Source organism: Mirounga angustirostris, unplaced genomic scaffold (assembly GCF_029215605.1).
Source record: "Mirounga angustirostris isolate CCGP_5_RB_7025 unplaced genomic scaffold, mMirAng1.0.hap1 SCAF_5, whole genome shotgun sequence".
Lineage (NCBI taxonomy): Eukaryota > Metazoa > Chordata > Mammalia > Carnivora > Phocidae > Mirounga > Mirounga angustirostris.
Window position 1 is genome coordinate 163,438,010 of NW_026991713.1, and position 21,600 is coordinate 163,459,609.

Sequence of the window (21,600 nt, forward strand, 5' to 3'; positions counted from 1 at the left end):
TCGGCTCAGGTCCTGATCTCAGGGTCCTAGGATGGAGTCCACATTCCCTGTGGGGCTTCCTGCTCAGTGGGGAGCCTGCTTCTCCTTACTCCCCTGCCACACACCCTCCTTGTGCTCTCTCTCTCTCAAATAAATAAATTTTAAAAATCTTCTAAAAAATGTTTAGGGGTCTTTAAAAGCTCAAGTCGGCACTTGTCCTTATTTTACATGGCTTGGACAAGTTAGGAATGGGCCATGTGGTCATGACTTTGACCTTTCACTCTGGCCATTTGGATGGGGCTCATTTTGTCTGGCTCAGACAAGCATTTCTCCTGATGCACCAAGAAAGCCCTAGGAAAACCCTCTTCCTGGCTTAAAGTGCTTTGGGGTCTAAGCCTTAAAGACCTATGGTAGCAGAGAGAGAAAAGGGAGCCCCATCTCTGGTGGCAGTATCCATGCCAAGAAATGAGGAGCTGAGAACGGAGTGAGGCTAAGGCTTAAGCATTTCGTGACATTCAAAAATCGATTAAATGGCAGAAAGTTGGGTCGTGAGGGCAGGAAGCAGAGGAGCTGGGTCTGGTTTTGGGGCCCTAAGCAAGCCTTGCAAACTTCAAAGCACTCGGAGAAAGTAGTAATTATGGTACCTTTAATTGGCAAGCTGAGGACAGGATCCAGATCTGACTTTGAATCTGAGCTGACAACTGGTATTGCAGGCCGGACTTTCCCCGGGCAGTGCTGAGGGTGAGGCAAGGGAAGGGTTGTACACTGCTTCTCTTTAGGGAATTAAAAGCTGGTACAAAGGTAGGTCCTGCTGTCAAGGTGCCTCTTTTCACTGCACGTCCCCTTTGTGACAAGATGGCACCTGAGCCAACCCTCCCAGTAAAGTTTAGGGTAAGCCAGGTCCTGATGGGGTCAGATCTGAAGATTAAATTGCTATCAATTCAGTTGATTATTTCACCTGAACAGTGTCTTTCCCCCCAGATTTTCTACCTCTTCCTTTAGAAGTTTCTCTAGGTTGACAAATCTGGTTTCTTCCTAAGGTAGGCCAGACAGGACATGGGGCAGATTTGGGTGAAGAAGGCGGGTGCGCACAGACCCGCAGAAGACATAAGCCCCTGCTATTACTCCTTGAAGTGAAGGTGAAGGAGGCAGGAATGGGTCGGCCCGTGGCTGGTGGCGGCGTCACTGGGACAAGGCTGGACTCTGACCACAGGGGAACTGGGTGGCTGATGGATAATGGAGTCACAAGTGACACGGCTTGGGAATACAGATGAGCAGTTCCCTTGGCTACTAACCCCAAATGTTCTTGGCCTTGTCCCTCTTTGTTCATGATGAGAGGTACTTGAGAAGAGGCAAGCTTTGCTTCTGTTTGCCCTGGAACTCGCATCTCAGGCTGGTTTCTCCCTTGCCTTGCTTTGCTGTGTGGCTGTCCTATCATCTTGTAAGTGGGCCTCACTGACACTGGGTTGCTCTGTCCCTAGTCCAGGTCATTGCTTGGGAGCTGTCGGAGGGAGGGAGCAGATTGCTCCAGAACCCTGGCTGAGACACGGGCAAGGAACTCAGGCGTGGTGTGGTAAAGACAGCAGTCCACCAAGAACCCTGGAGGCTCACTCACTCTGTCTGTGACCTTGGATGGGTCGTTTGGCCTTCCCCAGTCTGAGTCCCCAAATGCAAAAAGATAGAAAAGCTAAGATCTCTTCCAGGTCAAAAATGTGATGAGGCCCTCCTGGCTGGCTGGCTGGTGGCTAAGGCCCAAGCAGTAGGGCTCTCCCAGGGAGGCTCAAGGAGGACTGGAGGGCACACTCAGAGCCTTCCTCTTCAAAACCAGGAACTGCCGGTTAGCCAAGAGGCCTATCGTGGCGTGGCAGAGATACCTCTCGGTTTGGGGCAAAATACAGAGTCCTGACAGCCTCTTCCTGACTGGGCTGTCCTTTCCAAGCTACATGGACAAGGTCCAAGCTGATGGACAAGACAGTACTTTGTAAACCAGAGAACGTGATACAAGCAGACATCTGAAATAAAGCCTGCGTTTCCTTCTCTTCTCCTGCCCTTTCACACGGGTGCTGTCAACCTGAATCCCTGGGTCAGGACAACATGAATGTGGGACGCCTGGGTGGCTCAGAAGGTTAAGCGTCTGCCTTCGGCTCAGGTCATGATCCCAGGGTCCTAGGATTGAGCCCCACATTGGGCTCCCTGCTTCTCCCTCTCCCTCTACTGTTCCCCCTGCTTCTGCTCTCTCGCTCTCTCTGTCAAATAAATAAATGAAATCTTTAAAAAAATAAAAATAAATAAAAAATAAAATAGAACATGAATGCTATCCACCAGTCTGCAAACTCAAATGACTACAGGAGCCCAACGGGTCACGTAAACAAGGGGAAAATGCCCGATGGAGAGGGCCTGCTGCACTGGGGACACGGACAAGCAAGGACGAGGGCCAGCTAACGCTGGTGGCAAGCCGGGAAGGGCTGGTGGGCAGGCGGAACAGCTGCCCTGCGCTTCCTGCCACCCTTTCCTTTGTGGGAGCTCGGGTCGAGTTGCCAAATCCCTGAATTTTTCAAGAGGCCAGAAACCTGAATTTTTGTGTGAAATATCCTTTTAAGTCTTAACCATGATTTGTAACATTTTTAAATGCTGGTTGGACCCAAAATAATTTGTAAAAGGTTGCCACGAGCCAGATTCAGTACAAGGCCGTCAGTTTTTAACGCCTGCAGTAAAGACAACCGATACAGCGAACTTCCCTTCTACCTCAATCCTCTTAACGTGTCTAAGTGGAGAAACAGCCTTTTCTTCCCCACAGCGGAGGTCTCGTGCAGGTGCTTACCTCAGCCCTAACGGAGCAGAGGGGGCTTCTAGAGTCTGGGACAGTAGGGAGCAAGGTGTCAGCAGATCAAGCTCGTGAAGGCCTAAGACAAGAGGGTCCTCATCCCCCAGGTCCACCTCTTGCCTGGAATTGTGTGACCTCCCTGGAGCTGCCACAGAGGTTCAGGCCCCTGAGCCCAACCTGGGCCTCAGGCAACGTCTAGATCTTCACCCCCGGCCTTGACATCTTTAGGACCATCACCCACACTCCTGGAATATTTCTGGGTAGTGCTGGAAGCCCACAGGAGGGTCCCGGTCCCCTTGGCCAGGGGCCAGAGGTACAGGCAATGCACTGGCCCCCCGGCCCCTGTGCCCCCCGGCACCAGGCCTGTGGACCCACTGGTGCTTGGCCATGGCTGACTTCTGGCCAAAGCACCTGCCACACTGAGGGCAGGGGTAGGGGCGTTCGCCGCTGTGGGTACGCCGATGGGCTGCCATTTCGGAGCTCTGTCGGAAACAGCGCCCACACTCTGGGCACGGGTAGGGCTTCTCGCCCGTGTGGGTGCGTATGTGGCGCCGAAGGTCCGAGGCATGGGCAAAGGCGCGGCCACAGTCCGGGCAGGGGAAGGGAGTCTCGCCACTGTGGACCCGCTGGTGCTGGTAGAGGGCAGAGCTCTGGCTAAAGCAGCGGCCGCAGTCAGCACAGCCATAGGGCTTCTCGCCCGTGTGCACCCGCAGGTGAGTGGTGAGGGCCGAGCGCTGCGTGAAGGCCCGGCCGCAGTCCAGGCAGCGGTGGGGCCGCTCCCCTCGGTGGATGGCCCGGTGCTTGCTCAGAGAGGAGGCCTGGCTGAAGCCCTTGCCGCAGTCGGGGCAACGGAAGGGCTTCTCCCCCGTGTGCGTGTACAGATGCTCCGCCAGCGTGGAACGCCAGGCAAAACTCTTCCCGCACACGTAGCAACCATGACGCTGGTCGGCTCTTGGGACAGGGGGATGCGCACAGAGCGGGGGGCGACCCCGGCGGGGTGCCTTGGCCGGCTGCCCCGAGCTGTCAGGGAAGCCAGCAGAAGGGTGGGTTGGAGCCTTCGGCCCAGGAGGCCGAGCTTGCACAGCAGGGCTCTTCTCCGGGGCCTCAGTCCCTCCTCTTTGTCTTTTCTCTTCCTTGTTTCTGGAATCTGCTGGGAGGTAAGGGGAGAGCTTAGACCCTGGCTCACCCTGGTTCTTATGGCCAAACCCCAAATGGTGACAGAGACGCCTTTCAGATACAGCCACCTCTGGACCCACTGCTGCCTCTGGGACTCCGCTCGGTACAGGCAGGGAAGCTCGGAGGGACACATTCTCCTGAACTGCAGAGGACAGAAAAGACACCAAGACAAAGAAGGAAGGAAGGAACGGAACACCCTCCGTTCTACCTCAGAGCTGGGGAAATGGGGGCGGAGGGGACATTCTTGCTGGATCCTGGAGGAGGAGAGGATGTCGCAGGACACTCCAGGCAGCAGGGACATGTTCGTGCAAGGGAGGCAGGACCGTGGCCGGCACTGCCAAGCTCACGGGAAGGGGGTGCGGTGCAAGGATCAACTGGAGGAAGGAAACAAACAGTGGAACCCACACGAGAAAGGAGACGGCCCCAAACACGTAACCAAAAGACAGGAAGCTAAAACACAAGAGGCGGCCGCGAAGCTAGAGTGTAGGAAAGCGGCAGGAGGGACGATGTGAAGCTCGAGAGCTCTGAGACCAACAGGATGTGAGGGGCACAGATCCGCAAGGCCCCGCACCCCAGCAGAGCCCGGGCCACCCTCGCAGCCGCTTTCTGGGCTGAAGCCCGCAGCGAGGCACGGGCCGGCAGGGTCACCCCAGCGGGGCAGGCAACCCGGGGAAGGCAATGAGGAGCAGGGAAGGTGCTGGCAGAGGGGCAGCCGGGTGGCCCAGGCCCAGAGGCGGTCCCGGGAGACGCAGTACCCAATACTTCACCTGCGTCTGCTTCTGTCAGACACTCTCCCACCTCCGGATCCCGGGCAGCCGGGCCCCACAGGTCGGCCTCTTCCTCCACCCAGGAGATGAGAGCTGGCTTGGCGCCTCGGAACCCTGGGGGAGGAGAACGCAAACCCCGCGCTGCCGGGAGGCCGCCCCCCGCCGTCCCGGCTTCCCGGACCTCGGGGCTCCCACTGCCGGGGCCGGCCCGGGAGGCTGGGCGGGGCGGGCGGGGAGGTGGCCCGGGCGAGGCGGCGGGGCCTCACCGAGCGCGCCCAGGTGGCCGTAGGTCTCCCGCATCACGTCCCGGTACAGGGCCCTCTGCGCGGGCCGCAGACAGCCCCACTCCTCGGGGGAGAAGTACACGGCCACGTCCGCGAAGCTCACGGCGCCCGGCCCCCTCCGCTCGCGCCCGGCGCCGTCCGGTTCCCACGCGGGCAGCGGGGCCGGGGGCGGCGCCATGGCAAGGGCCGGGCCGGGGTCCGCGCTCCGGAAGGCCGCGAGCGCAGCAGGCCGCCCCTCGAGCGCCCAGCAGGGAGGCCAAGCACCAAGAGCCGCGAGCGCAAGGGACCCAGAGCATCGGACAGAAATGGCGGCAACGCGCCGCGCGAACGTTGCTCCTACGCCACGGTGCCCCGATGACGCCTCCCCCGGGGTCTCCAGGTGGCTTTGTCCCCGAGCCCTCAGCCAAAATGGCCGCGACGGCTACAAGGGCGGGAGGGGGCGGCGGGCCTCCCCTGCCCCGCGAGGTGCCCGCGCCCGCCGCGCTGGGAGGCGCAGCCGCAGCCGCAGCCGCAGCCCCGCCCGGGCTTGGAGGCGGGACGGGCGCGGCGGAGGGTGCGGGCTCCACGCTGCTCTTCGTCGCCGGGCCGTTCGTAAGTGGGTTCCTGGGTTTCGGCCCGTCACTGGGTGACAGCGCACTTTCCCCAGGGTTGAGAGGAGAAAAATGTAGTGGGTCAAAGAGAACCTTCTCTACTGGGAGCTTCTTCGAGCCTGCAGTTCTGGGAGCTTCTATTTCTGGAGATCGTGGGGGCGGCTGGGAGGGGGGAATAGGGTAAGGTCTGTAAAAGTCGGAAGGACCCACTTTCTGCAACCTTACTTTCTTACTTTCTCCGCACATGCCCTGCAGGAGGCCTCTCGAACATCTGTTTACCTCTAGCTCAAGCCTGGCTCCTAAGCTCCTGATCACAGAGCCACCTGCCCCCTTGCCCCTGCACGAATCCCCACTAGAACTTCGCACTAGGCATGGCTCCCACTGAACTCGTCATCCCTTTCTTCCCGCAGCCTGCTCCTCCTGGGGTCTTTAGAAGCGAATGGCACCCACTCTCCCTACCATTTCTACCTCCAACCTCCTTCTCTCACTCCACACATGTATTGACGGCTTACTCTGCGTCCCCACATGCCTTCATAAATACCCTACCCTAAAAAGACTTGATAATTTTCCTTTGGCCGGCTAAATCACTGCATTTCACACCTCCCTTCACCAGGTCTGGGGGCTAGTCTGGAGCTTCTCTCTGCTTGCCTCCTTCCAGAGGTCTTCCTGAGGCTTCTGCCTAACACCTTGTATCTGGTGGATGCTTCTCCCCCACACCAGAGGAGCTGGGCAAGTAGAGGTGATCAAAGCAGAAAGGGGAAAGGAAAAGATGAAAAGCCTGGAAAAAGGTAAGGATGCAGATTTGCCCAGGGACTTAACTGAGCCCTAGCTACTCCTAGCCTCCGGCCCCTGAAGGACACAAGAAAACAAATTTTTTTTCAGTCAGAGTAATGGCGTTTTATCATCTGTCAGTGCCCACCCCTCACAGTGATGCCTCTCACACATAGGCCTGGAAGAGCTCTGGGTAGTGCTGGAAACTCACAGAGGGGTCTGGACACTCCTGAGGAAGAGCCCCGGGCAGAGCTCACACCTGTGTGTCAGCGCTTGAGGTCCACGGCACCAGGCTGGCACTGGGGTCTACTGGTGGGCCCCTGGCTGAAGCAACTTCCACACTGGGGACAGGGATAGGACAGCTTGCCTGTGAGAGTCAGCAGGTAGCACGAGAGGTACAGCTGTGGCAGAAACAAGTGCCACACTACGTGCAGGCAAAGGGCCCCTCTCTAGAATGCACTGAGTCAGGTGAAACGTCATGGCAGAGCATGCCTGTACTCGGGGCAGGGTGCTGTGTGAGTTCCAGGCACGGAGGCTGGGTGTAGAGTTGGGGCTTGGGAAAGGTCTGTCTACCTGGGGTGCTTTGACCACAGGCGCAGAGACCAAGCTAGTGTCTCTGATCCCAAGGGCTCACGACAACTCCCCGGTAGACTCCTTCTGCTGGCTTCTTCCAAATGTATCATTTTTCTGAGTGCCTGTTTTGAAACAAAGCAGATTCAGAACTTAATTTTTGCCCTGTTTAGTCAAACTCTACTCAATGTTTAGGTGACAGAATCAACTTTCACAACCTCAGATGGGTGCCTAGCCCCTGGAAGCATCCACCTAGACTGTGTTGACCAATTGAGGGGGTCACAGCAAGTCAGGGACATTCCCACTTCAGGACCAACCCAAAGAGACACCCTCAACCAGAGAAACGGCTCTTACAAGGCACGGGCACCTAGAGACAGAAAGGTGAACTGCTTCCATCCTAAACTTGAACTCACACATTCCCACTGATCTAGAGTTTGGATGATTTGTACAGTGTGACCTGATCTTGGGACCCATGGATGCCTCAATTAAGTGAAAAAGAGAAGGTCAAGATTCTAGTCTCCAGTCGGTATCATAAATTCAGGCCAGCAAAAAGTTAGTAAGGAACATGTAGATGGTGTTTCTTTCTTTCTTTTTTTAAAGATTTTATTTATTTATTTGAGAGAGAGAGAGAGAGCATGAGCGGGGTGGGGGGAGAGGCAGGTGGAGAAGGAGAGGCAGACTCCCCGCTGAGCAAGTAGCCCGATGCGGGACTCGATCCCAGGACGCTGGGATCATGACCGGAGCCGAAGGCAGATGCTTAACTGACTGACAGGCCACCCAGGCGTCCCTAGATGGTGTTTCTTGTTCAACAAAACATTTTCCCTTCCAGCTGGACCAACAAAACATTACCCCCACTTCTCATCTTTCTTTCTCTCAGGCATCCACCTGGGGATCCTGAGCATCTGCCCTCCACAGCTGGGCCATCTTTTCTACCCAGGAGATGAGAGCTGGTTTGGGCTCTGGAATCTTGGAGAAGAACGCTAATCACTCAATAAACAATTCTTCGTTCATTCATTTGAAGAAAACATATTGGGCATTGTTTGTGTGGCAGGCATTGTTCTAGATGTTCTAGGTGTTGGTAGACATTGTGAACCAAGATAAGGTTCCTACTCTAAGTTTACATTAAGCTCTAAGTTTACACTAAGGGAGAAAGCCACCTCTGAGCTCTGGGGGCAGAGGTGCAGAGACCTTCAGGCAGTTAGAGAGCTAGACAAAGAGCTGCAGCTGAGACTTCCTGCTTGGGGCAGAAGAGCTCCAGGAGGAATTTCTTAGAGACCGCATTTGAGAAGGGCATTGAAAGATGTTAGATTAGACTCATTAAGCCAGGTGTGTGTCCAGGGCTCCCTGCTCAGCGGGGAGCCTGCTTCTCCCTCTCCCACTCCCCCTGCTTGTGTTCCCTCTCTCTCTGTGTCTCTGTCAAATAAATAAATAAAATCATTAAAAAAGAAAAAAAAACAACCCAAAGATTCCTTGTAGCTGGAGCCAGTGGGATCATTCGCCTGTAGGGAGAGACTGGGTTTGAATTGGAGGTTAGCAAGCTTTCACACTGTGGTACACAGGTTCTGAACTTGTTGCAGAAGTCCTGGGGAACCAGGGAAGAGCCTGGCCAAAGAGGCTCCGCTGTAAATTTCAGTTGGGCCGATCTGGCGGGGGTCACGGGAAACGAAGTCATCTGAGGGCAGGAGTGGGGGCGAGTCTGGGGCACTCAGACCTGCGCATCCCACCCGCCCCCTTCCCTTTTCAGAGATCCGGGTTGGCTATCGGTCTCCCGCGTCAGGTCTAGGCATATGGGCCTCGGCGGGCCTGGGCCAGGGACCCAAACGCCCCTCCCCACCAGCACCCCTGCACCGGGGAGGGGACGCCCAGCACTCGGCCTCCAGGGAGCTAGATTCTTCCGGGCCTAGGCGGCCGGCCGGTAGCCTCGGCCGGTAGCCCCGCTGTAGGACAGCTAGAAACGGCCGGTTACGCGAACTCGGTGGTTCCACGACCAAGAAAATGAAGGCGCCCTCAGAAAAGATGGTGGCATTCCAGTGTTTTTCAGTTTTAGAGAAGCATTTAACAGCGTCACTACGGGTCTGGTACTGATGACCTGGTTTGTTCCTCTCTCGAGCTGTCTGTCCTCTGCTGTTCCGCAAGCCGCCTTGGGAAGCGCCTCTTGCCCACAGTTAAGATGGCCGCGGCCGCTTCGGCGTCCGTGCTCAGGTCCCGCGGGGGGAAAGGGAGGGGGCTCGGGTGCGTGAGCGCAGCCGGCTGCTTGGGGTCCGAGAGAGGGGGAAAGGGGCCGGGACTCGGGGCTCTCGGCCTGGCGACTCCCTCCCAGTCCCCTTCAGAACGCCCACTCAGTGGCCTGGTCTTAAAAGAAAATTCCTTTTTGGCAAGCTAGTTCATTTCTCAACTTTTTTACGTTTACAAGGTACAGAATAATATTCTGTGACGTCTCCTCCCCCACCCTTTTCTTCTATTATGAGTTTCTAGAACATAATACTCCAGATACAGCCTGTCTGCCTATCTGCTATTTCCATACATTTGCTAGCTCTTTAACCGAGGACACGAGACCGAATGCCTCTGAATGCCTTAGAGTTCAGCTCTTTGACAGAAGAGGAAACTGAAGCCTGGTCGTTACCAAGGTCAGGCAGCCCATTAGTTGACAGAGCGTCTTCAGACCCCTAAATTCAGCCTTTTTCACCATCTCGCGCTGCCTCCTCCAGGCCTGTTCGAGGAAAGCAACTGAAGACTTTGAATGTACTGACCCCTGCTGACCTTGTGAAAATGAACTCCATTCTCCATTTAAGTGATGATTGTATAAAAAGTAGATGAGTTACTGAATCACCTGACTTATTTGTTTTTTTTTTTTTAAGATTTTATTTATTTATTCATGAGAGAGAGAGAGAGGCAGAGCGAGAAGCAGGCTCCCAAGGAGCAGGGAGCCCGATGTGGGACTCGATCCCAGGACCCTGAGATCATGACCTGAGCCGAAGGCAGACGCTTAACCATCTGAGCCACCCAGGCGCCCCTGACCTATTTGTTTTAACACTCGGTTTGAAGGTGCCCCCAGACTTCCCAAGTCAAAGCTCCTCTAAGAGAACAATGGCCGACTATGCAAGGGATGCAGTTGGTTCTGTGATAGATCTAAGACATTAATCATATTAGTTTACCTTACTTGATCACTTAGTATACACCAGACTGTTCTAAGTGCTTCTGCCTGTTAACTCATTGAACTCTCACAATCCCTCAGAGATAAGTACCCTTCTGGATCAGGAAACTGAGGCACAGAGCGGTGACCTTGCCCCAGACCACGCAGCTAGTAAGTGGTGAAGCCAGGATTCAAACCCAGGCAGTCTTAACTCCAGAACCCACGCTGTAATGCTTTGAATAATTGGAAGGTCCAATCTCAGCAACCACAGAGCGAGGTAGGATTTTAAGCCAGGCTACCAAGCTGCAGTTGAAATGTGCGGCATGGCGTGGAGCGGCAACCTGGAAGGTCAGAAGAGCTGCTTCTCGTCACCTATACGATTCCATGCTGTCATGTAAATGTAAAGAGAAAAAAACCTTAAATGATGGGCTATGGTAAGTACTGAAAGTAAGTAAAAGGGTTGTGTTTAAGGGTCATGTCATGGCAAAAAAAAAAAAAATGTCATTCAGGTGTTTAGAAGGTATGTGAAATTGCCCTGGGGGAAGGGTGAGGACGGGCTTCACAAAAGGTACCCTGTTTTAGCTCTCACCAGTGGGCTCCTCTTGCCCAGGCTCTTGCTGATTTAGGCCTGGGTAGCCTGGCTGATCTCTGGGCCTCCAGCCTTTTGCCTTTCCCATCCATCGACACCGCAGCCTGGTGTAGTGAAAAGAGCAAGAACATCCACTGAGAAATCCGGAGATTTGGATTCCAGGCCTGCCTCTGACTACTTCAACTGTGTGATCTTAAGTAAGGGCCTTCCCCTCTCTGGGCCTCAGCCTTTCTCAGAGCGTATTCTGTGCAACAGTATTTACGTGAAAGCTTGTGGAAAGAACCAAACATTCTTCCCCATGTTCCCTGGAGAATCTCCTCAGCAAAGAAACCTATTCCACCCACAGCTTCCTAAACCCTGCTTAAACCTTTGAGCCAGGCAGCTCCCAAAAGCTCCCTTCCAGGTCTAAAATGCTGCGGTCCCACCCTGTCACCGCCTCCCAACCCTGGGCCACCCCAGGAACTGGCCCCTCCCTCCTCCTCCTCACTCAGCCAAAAATCTTATCATCATTCCTGGCTCCTCTGAGGCTCTCAGCCCCATATCCAGCCCACAGACAGGTCCTGTCCCTTCAGCTCCCAGTGTTTACGTCCGGCCTTCTGTACTCCATCTGCCCTCTGCTTGCCCGCTGCAGTCCATTCTCAGAGCAACCAGAGTGGGTTTGCCAGTCACATCACCTTGCCACTCTGCTTGAAACCTCCCGGGGGTTTATATGAGGTCCCTAGAATAGTCAGACTCATAGAGAGAGAAAATAGAATGGTGGTTGCCAAGGACTGGAGAAAGGAGGAGTGGGGACTTAGTGTTTAATGGGTACAGGGTTTCAGCTGCGGAAGAGGGAAAAGTTCTAGAGAGGGCTGATGGATGCACACGACATGATTGTACTTTATGCCACTAAACTGTATACTTAAAAAAAAATACTTAAAATGGTAAATTTTGTTACGTATATTTTACCGCAAGGCAACAACAAACACGACCCAGTGGCTTTCCAGTATGTTTAGAATCAAACCCAGACTTGACATCGTGGCAAGCCAGAGTTCTCTGATCTGGTCCCTTCCCCCTCCTCCAAGCTCATCTGTGATTCTGCTCCACTCAGTTCCTCAGTCCAGCCACCTGGGTCCTTTCTGCACCTCACCCAAACTTACCCCTACCTCAGAGCATGGCACCTGCTATTGCCTCTGTCTGGAATCACTGCCCCCCCCAACTCCCAGCCTCTGAAATCCTGCACTCCCCCACTCCCACATCCTGCCACCTGACCCCTGTTTTGCCTTGGCTCCTTCTCATCATTTGGATCTCAGTTCAGATGTCTCCTCCGCTCCACACCAAGACCTGGCCTAAGTACCTGTCTGCAACGGGCACTTTGAGGACATCCTCTGTTTTAGTACCTCTGTGGTACTTATTATTTACAATTATAATAACCTGTCTGACTTGTGCTAGCTTATCACTTGTTTGTTTTACTTTTTTGGGGGGAAAGATTTTATCTATTTTTATTTATTTGTTTGTTTATTTAAGAGAGAGTGAGAGAGAAAGAGCGCGAGCAGGGGGAGAGGGAGAAGTAGGCTCCCCGCTGATCAGGGAGCCCTACGTGGGGCTCGATCCCAGGACCCCGGGATCATGACCCGGGCCAAAGGCAGATGCTTAACTGACTGAGCCACCCAGGTGCCCCACTTGTCTGTCTTACTTATGTGCTGGCTTATCCCTTGCTTTACCCCACCCTTCTCAAACGTAAGCTCCAAAACAGTTCCTATGTCTGTTTTCCATGCTCTGTCTTGGCACACAGAGTAGTGCCTGGTACATGGCAGATGCTTAGTAGGTATTTGTTAAATGGATAAACGCGAAAGAAAGCAGACAGCACTCACTCTGTGCCGTATGCTGACCTGGGCAACTCTGCCTGGTACACTATGCCGGGTTCTGCTCCCCCCTCCCTCATGGTGCCTCTCCTCTCCAGTTCTACCTTCTCTTCGCCTCACCCCTCTCCAGTACTGGTCATCGCTTGTCCTCCACACTGTCCCACTCCTGACTGATTGCCCCTCGCCAGGCCCTCAGGCTCCCTTACTCCAGCTCTCCATGCTTGAACCCCCTGGGACGTACTTGTTCACAGCTCCTATTGTCAGTCACTGAGCCATGCAGATTCTGTGGCAGAAGCCTGTCCTCAATATCTTTCTCCCCAAACCCGAGGTCAGCAAACAAGGGCAACTGCAAGAAAAAGTGTTGCTTTTTAGCCTGGTCCCAGCTCCTGCTCACCTCTACCTGGGAGCAGATGCCCAACAGATCTCTAGTCTAGTCTCCTGCACAAGTCACATCTTTGGACAGAACTGGTCAAATAGCCCTGCTCCTGTTCAAGACCTGTCTATGGCTCCTCAGTGTCTACTGGGTAAACCTCAAGCCCTCCTTCAGGGATCTTTGGCCTTCCCAGATTGCTGCATGTGTCTTCTATGACCCTTTACCTAGTTCTTTATGTTTCACTCAGGTGGCACTGCTGACCATTCCCTATACATGCCTAACCTGGTTGAAATCTTTCCCATCCTTCAAGGCCAGTTTGAACCTCCTCCTCCAGGAAACCTTCCTTGATTCAGGAGATCTGCCCATGTCTCCTCTTTGTCCTCCTCATATACTCTTTTATATTCTTTTAGAATAACAGTAACCAGTGTTTATTAAACACTAACGTGCAAGGCCTTCTTCGGTATTCTCTCATTTAATCCTTACATCACTCTTAGGAGGCAGGTGCTATTATTATGCAGGTTTCACAGATTAAGAAACTAAGGCACAGAGAGGCGGGGCAAGCACCAACTCCACACTGTGCCCATTTTTCATCCTTTCTATGAAACAAGGCTCCCTTTGCCTGAAAATCTCCCCTCACACCAATTCCTACTCTACTATTCCTATTATTTCTATTAGAATTCCTACTCATGTGGGGCGCCTGGGTGGCTCAGTCGGTTGAGTGTCTGCCTTCGGCTCAGGTCATGATCCCTGGGCCCTGGGATGGAGCCCCGCATCGGGCTCACTGCTCGGCGGGGAGCCTGCTTCTCCCTCTCCCTCTGCCTGCCACTCTATCTGTGCTCTCTCTATCTCTCTGTCAAATAAATAAATAAAATCTTAAAAAAAAAAAAAAAAGAATTCCTACTCATGTTATGGGAAGCATAACCATCTCCTTCTCCAAGCTGCATTTCCTGGTGGATCACCAGCCAGGAGGGTTAGGTGGTGCCTCTGGACTTCTTCCAGCATAGCCCCAATCACCATGGAACATGGGACCTGAGTTTGAGTGTCCCTGGAGCCCAGCACAAAACCCCACAGAGGCCTCATATGGTGTTTACTGAATGAATGAATGAACGAATGAATGAATGAATGAGTCTGAGGGTCCCTGGAGCCCAGCACAAAACTGAGCATGCCCTGGGTCCCGGAGCTGAGTGAATGAATGAATGAATGAATGGGATCAGCCTGCCTCATCCCGGAACTCCCTTACCACCTAGTAGTTGCTCCCACAGAAGCCACTCAATCCATGGCCACTGAATGTTGCCGGCACTTTCTAAGTGAAAGGTCACTGGCCTTGGCAGGACTCTCCATTTCCTGCTGAGACTCCCCCAGGAAGGCAGGGCTGGGCCCCTGGCCAGACTCCAGTTTTCACCTCACCCTCACCTGAGCCCCTGCTCTGTTTTCTGCCCAGAAGTGACTGCCCATAGAAAGTGGTAGGTATCTAGGCACTGTGTCAGTTTCCAGCTTTGCTGCCTTATGGCAGTGACACTTTGAGAAAATCACTTTCTCTCTCAGAGCCTCAGTTTACTCATCTGCAAAATACGGCTATTGATGTCCATGCCCTGCCTCTTTAGCAGGCTTCTTTACATTTTCGGAAGCATAAAATGTCAACGATAATTCACTCTTTCAACAAATGTTTATTGCACACTGACTCTGTCCTACATACTATCTTGTTAAAATTTCAGCCTTCACAGTAACCCGTTGAGGTAGATATTTTTAATCTTTATTTTACAGATGAGGGAGCTGAGGCTCAGGGACGGCATGTGACTTGCAAGCTGTGCCTGGGGACAAGTTGCAGAGACTAGATCTGTGCTTCTGTACTCTTTCCACCCACTTCACTTCCCAGGCTCCCTGCTCCTGTCAGCTAGCCGGGTCCCGGCGCGGGGGGAGCCCTCCCCAGGCCTTAGTCCCCTCAGCATTTGCCTCTGATGTACAGAAGCAGCAAGGGAAGGTTTCCGAGACAATGGTAAGATCTTGGTTGCACCTGCTGCTGAGATTAACACTTTGAGAAAAGTCCAGCATCTCACTCTCTTCTTCTTCTTCTTTTTTTTTTTTTTAGAAAGACTGGGGGGACTGGTGTCAAGTATAATCTATTTGCATCTTTACAGGCACTTTTCTTTTTACAAGTTTTGAAACTTGAGGGATCCTTGAGGGAAGCCCAAGGGATGAATTTCGGTTCCCAAATCCCTGCCTCCAGAGCCTCCCTCAGGGCTCAGGCAGTCCAGGGGCAGGCTCAACCCCAGGCTGTGGGGGCAGCTCACCCGCACTCCTCAAAGATGTCCGGGTAGTGTCGGAACAGCACGGGAGGGTCCCGGTCACCCCTCACCGGAGCCCGAGGCACAGCCCGGATCCCAGGCCTCCGGCCCCGCCGCCCCCCCGAGCAGGAGCGGTGGATCCACTGGTGCGCCTCCACGGCAAACTTCCTCTTGAAGCGCATGCCACACTCCGGGCAGGGGAAGGGCCGCTCCCCCGAGTGCATCCGCCGGTGGCTGACCAGCAGTGAGGGGTAGGTGAAGCGGCGGCCACAGTCCGCACACACGTGTCGCCGCTGGCTGTCCTGTGTGCCCAGGCCGGGCGCCGGGCCCGATGGCTGCACGCCTGTGCTCTGGCTGCAGGCAGCACTCGTGGGCCGCTGCGCTCTGGCCGAAAATTGTCCGATGGTCCAGTCAGGGCTGTGTTTAACCAGCTCTTTAGACGGCTCCTTCCCGGGAGGCTTTCTGGGTCCCTTGGCTCCTGGCCCTTCCTGCGGTGCCTCTTCCTTCTTGTTTGGGGTGTCTCCTGGGAAACGGGAATTAAGATACATTTTATTTTTTAAAGAGTTTATGTATTTATTTGACAGAGAGAGAACACAAGGGAGGGGAACGGCAGGCAGAGAGAGAGGGAGACTGATGCGATGCGGGACTCATCCCAGGACCCTGGGATCATGACCTCAGCCGACTGAGCCACCCAGGCGTCCCAAGATACTTTTTTTTTTAAAGATTTTATTTATTTATTTGACACAGAGAGAGAGACAGCGAGAGAGGGAACACAAGCAGGGGGAAGGGGAGAGGGAGAAGCAGGCCTCCCGCGGAGCAGGGAGTCCGATGCGGGGCTCGATCCCAGGACCCTGGGGTCGTGACCTGAGCCGAAGGCAGACGCTTAACGACTGAGCCACCCAGGCGCCCCCCAAGGTACATTTTAGAACACATTTGCTTACACCATCTCAGGTTATAGGGTTCTTATACTTCGGGAAGTGGCAGAAAAGTCCTGCCCAGCAATTGACACACAGGCTTTGCAGGATGATAAATACAGTTCACATCTCCTAAGAGTGACTTATCCGGGCCTTGCCTCTCATGTTTCAAATGGGAATCGATGGTTTCTTTACTTCACAGGGTTAGGAGGATTAAATCAGGAGAAGCATGTTAGGCATTTAGTAAATGCTCAATAAAACAATAGCTAGTATTATTGTGTTTGCTCGATTTTTTATAGGATAAGACTTCTGCAGATGAGGAAACATATTTGCTCAAGATCACTCTGCTAGGGGATGGTGAGGGGAGAAGAGCCACCCTGTTGATTAGTGGGCATTTCCTCTTGTACCACTTTGCCTTGCTTGAGGAATGTGAAAGGAGGACCTGAAGCTGCTTCCATTCCTAGGGGGTTTTAGTCATTCTTGAAAAGGGGAGAATGAGTGGTGTTTTCTCCAAGAGGGCCCTAGAAACCTGAGTCTGGGACTTGGGTTCCTGATTCTCCTAATCTGGTCCTAAAATGACTAACTGTCCCAAGTTCTGAAAACTTGTACCAGGTCTGCCTTCTTTCCTCCTTTAGTATCCAACATGGGCGGGGGGGGGGGGGGGGGGCTCTTTAATTCCTTTAGGGCTGCTGAAAGTGGGGATCCAAAGGAAAATTTTGTGAGACAGGAAGCCCTGGAGCGCCAAGTGGGGGGAGACTTGGGACAATCCCTCACCTCTCAGAGCTCCTCCCAGGCTTTCCCCCTCCTCAGGATCCTGGGCGGCGGGACTCCAAGCCTCACTCTCCTGTTCCATCCAAGAGATGAGGGCTGGTTTGGGGCCTGGGAATCCTGGGAGAGAACAGGGATCACAGTGCTGGCCTGAGAGGCTGTCCTGGGTAGATGGCATCCCCCTGCCAGGGTAAGGGCACCTCCTCAGAACTTGGGCTCAACCTGGACAGGGTCTGCAATGCTCCTGCTTGAAGGAAGCGGATGCCAGGTGGAAGCACTCCCTAACTTGAAGCCCTGGGAATGGAGGTGGCTGGTGCTGTTGGTGGAATAGTGTGGGATTAGGGCTCACAATCATCTCGGTCCTCATGTCATCTCCCCTGTGAACCCCAGTGAAGGAGGAGGGGGGCTCTGACCCGGGGCCTCACCGAGCGCGCCCAGGTGGCCGTAGGTCTCCCGCATCACGTCCCGGTACAGGGCCCTCTGCGCGGGCCGCAGACAGCCCCACTCCTCGGGGGAGAAGTACACGGCCACGTCCGCGAAGCTCACGGCCCCGGGCTTCTTGTAACCAGGCCCGGTCTCCCCCGGTCTCAGCGCCAGAAGCGGGGCTGGGGGCGGCGCCATGGGGCCTCCCGGCCCCGAGTAGCGGCCGCCTTGTCCCCGAGGCCACCGCCTCCCCGCGCGCGGCCTCAGCTTTCGTCGTCCACAGCAAGGGCTCCGGAGGTCGGGGCCCCGCCCAGCCTTGGCGTCCGAACGCAGTCGAGGGCACCGAGGTAGCAGGGATTGGCTGCGAGGGATTCGGGGGTTGGGATGGGGACAAACAAAACCCCTCGGTGTTTATTCACTTCACGGCAGCTTGGACTTAAGACAGCCGGGTTAAGGGACCCGGAAGGTGTCTTCAGAAAATATGGCGACATCCTGGCTTCAGTTGTCACTGGATGCTCTTAAGGGCGCCATTCCTTGATCATATCAAACATGGCGCCTGTCTGGCTTCTCTGGCCTCAGCGGCCACTTGCCCTCAACTACAATGGCCGCTGCGGGCGGGGGGCGGTTAGGCTAGGCGGAGACGGAACTCGGAAAAATGGACTGGGGGGGCGGAGCCTTCCTGCCCTCAAGAAAGATGGACGGGCCGTGGCTTCCAGCACCGCTCTTTGCCCGCGCTGCCCGGCGGCCGGTGATTGGCCCACAGAGCAGGAAGAGGCTGCGCCGCCAGATCTCGGGTTGGCCGGGCGTTGGAAAGAGCACCTCGGTCCCCTGGCGTTGGAACCTATGGAGACCCTCCGCGTCCGCGGAACTCGGGATTGTGCCCTCGACGGTCTCCTTCCATGCCTCCCGACGGCAGGATCTGGAATCGGGTCCCTAGCCCCTGTGAGAGACACATATACCCTGGCCAAACCCTGGGGACAGCCAAGGTAGAAACCAGGTACACGGTTTACCGTTGAGACCACGGCTGCGGGGCGCGTCCGACTCCTTGCACCCGCGGGACGGCTCTCAGTCTCTGGACTGGAGCTTAGGGGGAGGAACTTTGCTTGGTGAGGTTGGAATCGGAGTGGGGAAATTATACATTTTAATTTTCTAAAAATTATTATGCGTGGTTTTTTAAAAAGTGAAAAAGGCAGCCCCCTGTACCCTTTCACCTTGTTCCCTAAAGACCACTTTGTTGAACTCTTTTTATGAATCTGAATTATATCATACGTACAGTAAAATGCACAGTTCTTCGGTGTAAAATTCGCTGAGTTTTGACAAATGCATACAACCATGTTAACCGTCACCCAAAACAAAATATAGAGCATTGATGACCTCTGCATGTTACGTTGTGCACTTTTCAATCATTACACAACTTTTCACTGTGGTAAAATACATGTAACAAAAATAACCACTTTAGACCTTACAATTCAGTAGCATTTAGGACATTAACAATATGCAACTGTCATCACTACTTTTATCACTCCTAAAGGAAAGCCCCTACCCTTGGAATAGCCACTCCCCATCCTCCCCTGCCTCCATTGCTTGACAATCACGAATGTTTCTGTCTCTGTGGATTTACTTTTTCTGGATATTTCACATAAATGGAGTCATGCAATATGTGGACTTTCGTGTCTGGTTCGTGACAGCAAAATGTTTTCAAGGTTCATCGAGGTAGCATTTATCAGTACCTTACTCCTTTTTTATGGTTGAATAATATTCCATTGTATGGATACAGGTTTCCCCTGCTGTCCCAAAGTAGAACATTTCTGTGAAACCTTTCATAAGCTGAAATCGTGTAAAGCGAAGAAGTAATTACCATTAGTTTATATGGAAAATTTTTTGAGCATTCCCAGATTCCAAAAATAACCTCTCTTAGGCTTTACTGATACCTTAGGACAAATCTTGCTAAAAGATGCACAAAATAAATGTAGATCAAGCACAGATGCTCACATATTTCAAAGCTCTAATAGCTTGATGCTGAGAGGCTGAGTGTAGCTCCCTGGGAAGGAGCTTGGTGGGGCCAGTCTCGCTGCTTGGGGTGTGAGCTGCCTGTAAAAGCAAAAATCCTCTTCAGATTTCTTTTGGTTAGTGAAAACAGGTCCTAATGTAGGTTTTTGTTAAAACGAAGTGGCCTAATGGGAGCTTCTGAAAAGTGAGGGGACACCTGGGGCACCTGGGTGATGCAGTCCTTGGGGCGTTTGACTCTTGGTTTGGCTCAGGTTTGATCTCGGGGTTGTGGGATCGAGCCCTGTGTCTAGCTCCGTACTGGACGCAGCTCTCTCCCTCTCCCTCTGCCCCTCCCCACTGTGCTGTCTCCCTCTCTCTCAAAATAAATAAATCTTAAAAAAAAGGGGGGGGGTACCTGGGTGGCTCAGTTGGTTAAGCGACTGCCTTCGGCTCAGGTCATGATCCTGGAGTCCCGGGATTGAGTCCTGCATTGGGCTCCCTGCTCAGCAGGGAGTCTGCTTCTCCCTCTGACCCTCCTCTCTCTCATGCTGTCTCTGATTCTTTCTCTCTCAAATAAATAAATAAAATCTTAAAAAAAAAAGAAAAAGAAAAGCGAGGGGACACCTGTATACCATATTTTGTTTATCCATTCATCAGTTGATGGAAATTTGAGTTGTTTTTACTTTTCATGTTGCTGTGAACATTTGTGTAAGGAATTTTGTTTAATTGTTTTGAGATAAAATTCACTCATTAGATAATTCATACATTTATTTTTTTTTTTTAAGATTTTATTTATTTATTTGAGAGGGAACACAAGCAGGAGGGAGTGGAGAGGGAGAAGCAGGCTTCCCGCAGAGCAGGGAGCCCAAGCGGGGCTCAATTCCAGGATCCTGGGATCATGACCTGAGCCGAAGGCAGATGCTTGACAACTGAGCCACCCAGGCGCCCCTAATTCATGCATTTAAATTGTACAGTTCAATGGGTTTGGGTATATTACATTATTTTTTTTAATTGTGGTAAAATATACAAGACATAATATTTGCCACTTTAATCATTTTTAAGTTTACAGTTCAGTGGCATTAATTACATTCACAATGCTGTGCATCTGTCACCACTCTTTCCGAAACATTTTCACCACTGCAAAAAGGAAACTGGGAATCCACAAGGTGGTCGCTCCCCAATCTTTTCCCCAGCTCCTGGTAACTTCCAACTTGCTTTATGTGCCTATGAATTTCCCTATTCTATGTACCTCACATAAGTGGAACTGTATAACACCTGTCTTTTGTGTCTGACTTATTTCACTGCCATCTTAACCATTTTTTAAGTGTACAGTTCAGTGGTATTAAGTACATTCACATTGTTGCACAACCATCACCATCATCCTCTAAAGCTTTTTCATCTTCGCAGACTGCATCAATACACTTTTAACTCTTACCCTTTCTTCTGGAGCTTGCATTTATGTATATATGTATGTATGTATTTATAGATTTTATTTATTTGACAGAGACACAGCGAGAGAGGGAACACAAGCAGGGGGAGTGGGAGAGGGAGAAGCAGGCTTCCCGCCAAGCAGGGAGCCCGATGCGGGGCTCGATCCCAGGACCCGCTTCTCCCTCTCCCTCTGCCTGCTGCTTCCCTTGCTTGTACACTCTCTCTGTCAAAAATAAATAAAATCTTAAAAAAAAAATGCTTTAGATGGTCTCCCTCTGCTCACCCCCAACTCCTGCTTGCTCCCACCCCGTGTGCATGTGCTCTCTCTCTCAAAAAAAACTCTTTAAAAAAAATGCTTTTACTGTTGTTTCTTGATATATTAATTTTTTGTATTTATTTTTTAAAAAAGATTTTCTTTATTTGTCAGAGAGAGAGCGTGCGCACAAGCAGGGGGAACAGCAGGTAGAGGGAGAAGCAGACTCCCCACTGAGCAAGGAGCCCGATGCGGGACTCAATCCCAGGACCCTGGGATCATGACCTGAGCCGAAGGCAGATCCTTAACCGACTGAGCCACCCAAGCATCCCTTGATATATTCATTTTAGAAATTATTTGTGGACATCTTACTATGATACTTGCTCAGTTTCTAGCCCCATCTCCTTCACCTCTTTTCCCAACATAATGCAATAAATTATTATAAAATTTCCTGGGGTGCCTGGGTGGCTCGGTAGGTTGAGCATCCGACTCTTGAGTTCAGCTCCGGTCATGATCTCAGGGTCGTGAGATCCAGCCGCATATCAGGCTCCGTGCTCAGTGCAGAGTCTGCTTGTCCTCTTCCTTCCCCGTCTGCCCCTTCCCCTGCTCACAAGCGTGAGATCTATCTAAAATAAAT

The 21,600-nt window shown here is 52.8% G+C and overlaps 1 protein-coding gene across 1 annotated transcript; it reads right to left on the minus strand.

Moving 5' to 3' along the window:
• Positions 1 to 818: 818 nt before the first annotated feature.
• On the minus strand, positions 819 to 17,852 carry LOC123841147 (zinc finger protein 764-like). Its single transcript, XM_064590323.1, has 8 exons — positions 17,293 to 17,852; positions 16,874 to 16,987; positions 15,192 to 15,708; positions 10,684 to 10,787; positions 10,447 to 10,481; positions 5,013 to 5,451; positions 4,747 to 4,860; positions 819 to 3,953 (listed from the first exon to the last, which is right to left on the minus strand). Exons 1-8 carry the CDS (start codon positions 17,486 to 17,488, stop codon positions 3,037 to 3,039), a joined length of 2,436 nt encoding a protein of 811 aa, XP_064446393.1. The 5' UTR covers positions 17,489 to 17,852; the 3' UTR covers positions 819 to 3,036.
• Between the last annotated feature and the right edge of the window lie 3,748 nt (positions 17,853 to 21,600).

Coding starts and splice junctions, on each gene's coding strand:
- LOC123841147 (XM_064590323.1), bottom strand. CDS start 17,488: ATGGCGCCGCCCCCAGCCCCGCTTCTGGCGCTGAGACCGGGGGAGACC. Junction 10,482..10,683: donor TGGGCAAGAGGAGCCCACTG/GTGAGAGCTAAA, acceptor TTTACATGACAG/CATGGAATCGTATAGGTGAC. Junction 5,452..10,446: donor GTGACGAGAAGCAGCTCTTC/TGACCTTCCAGG, acceptor CCGCCCTTGTAG/CCGTCGCGGCCATTTTGGCT.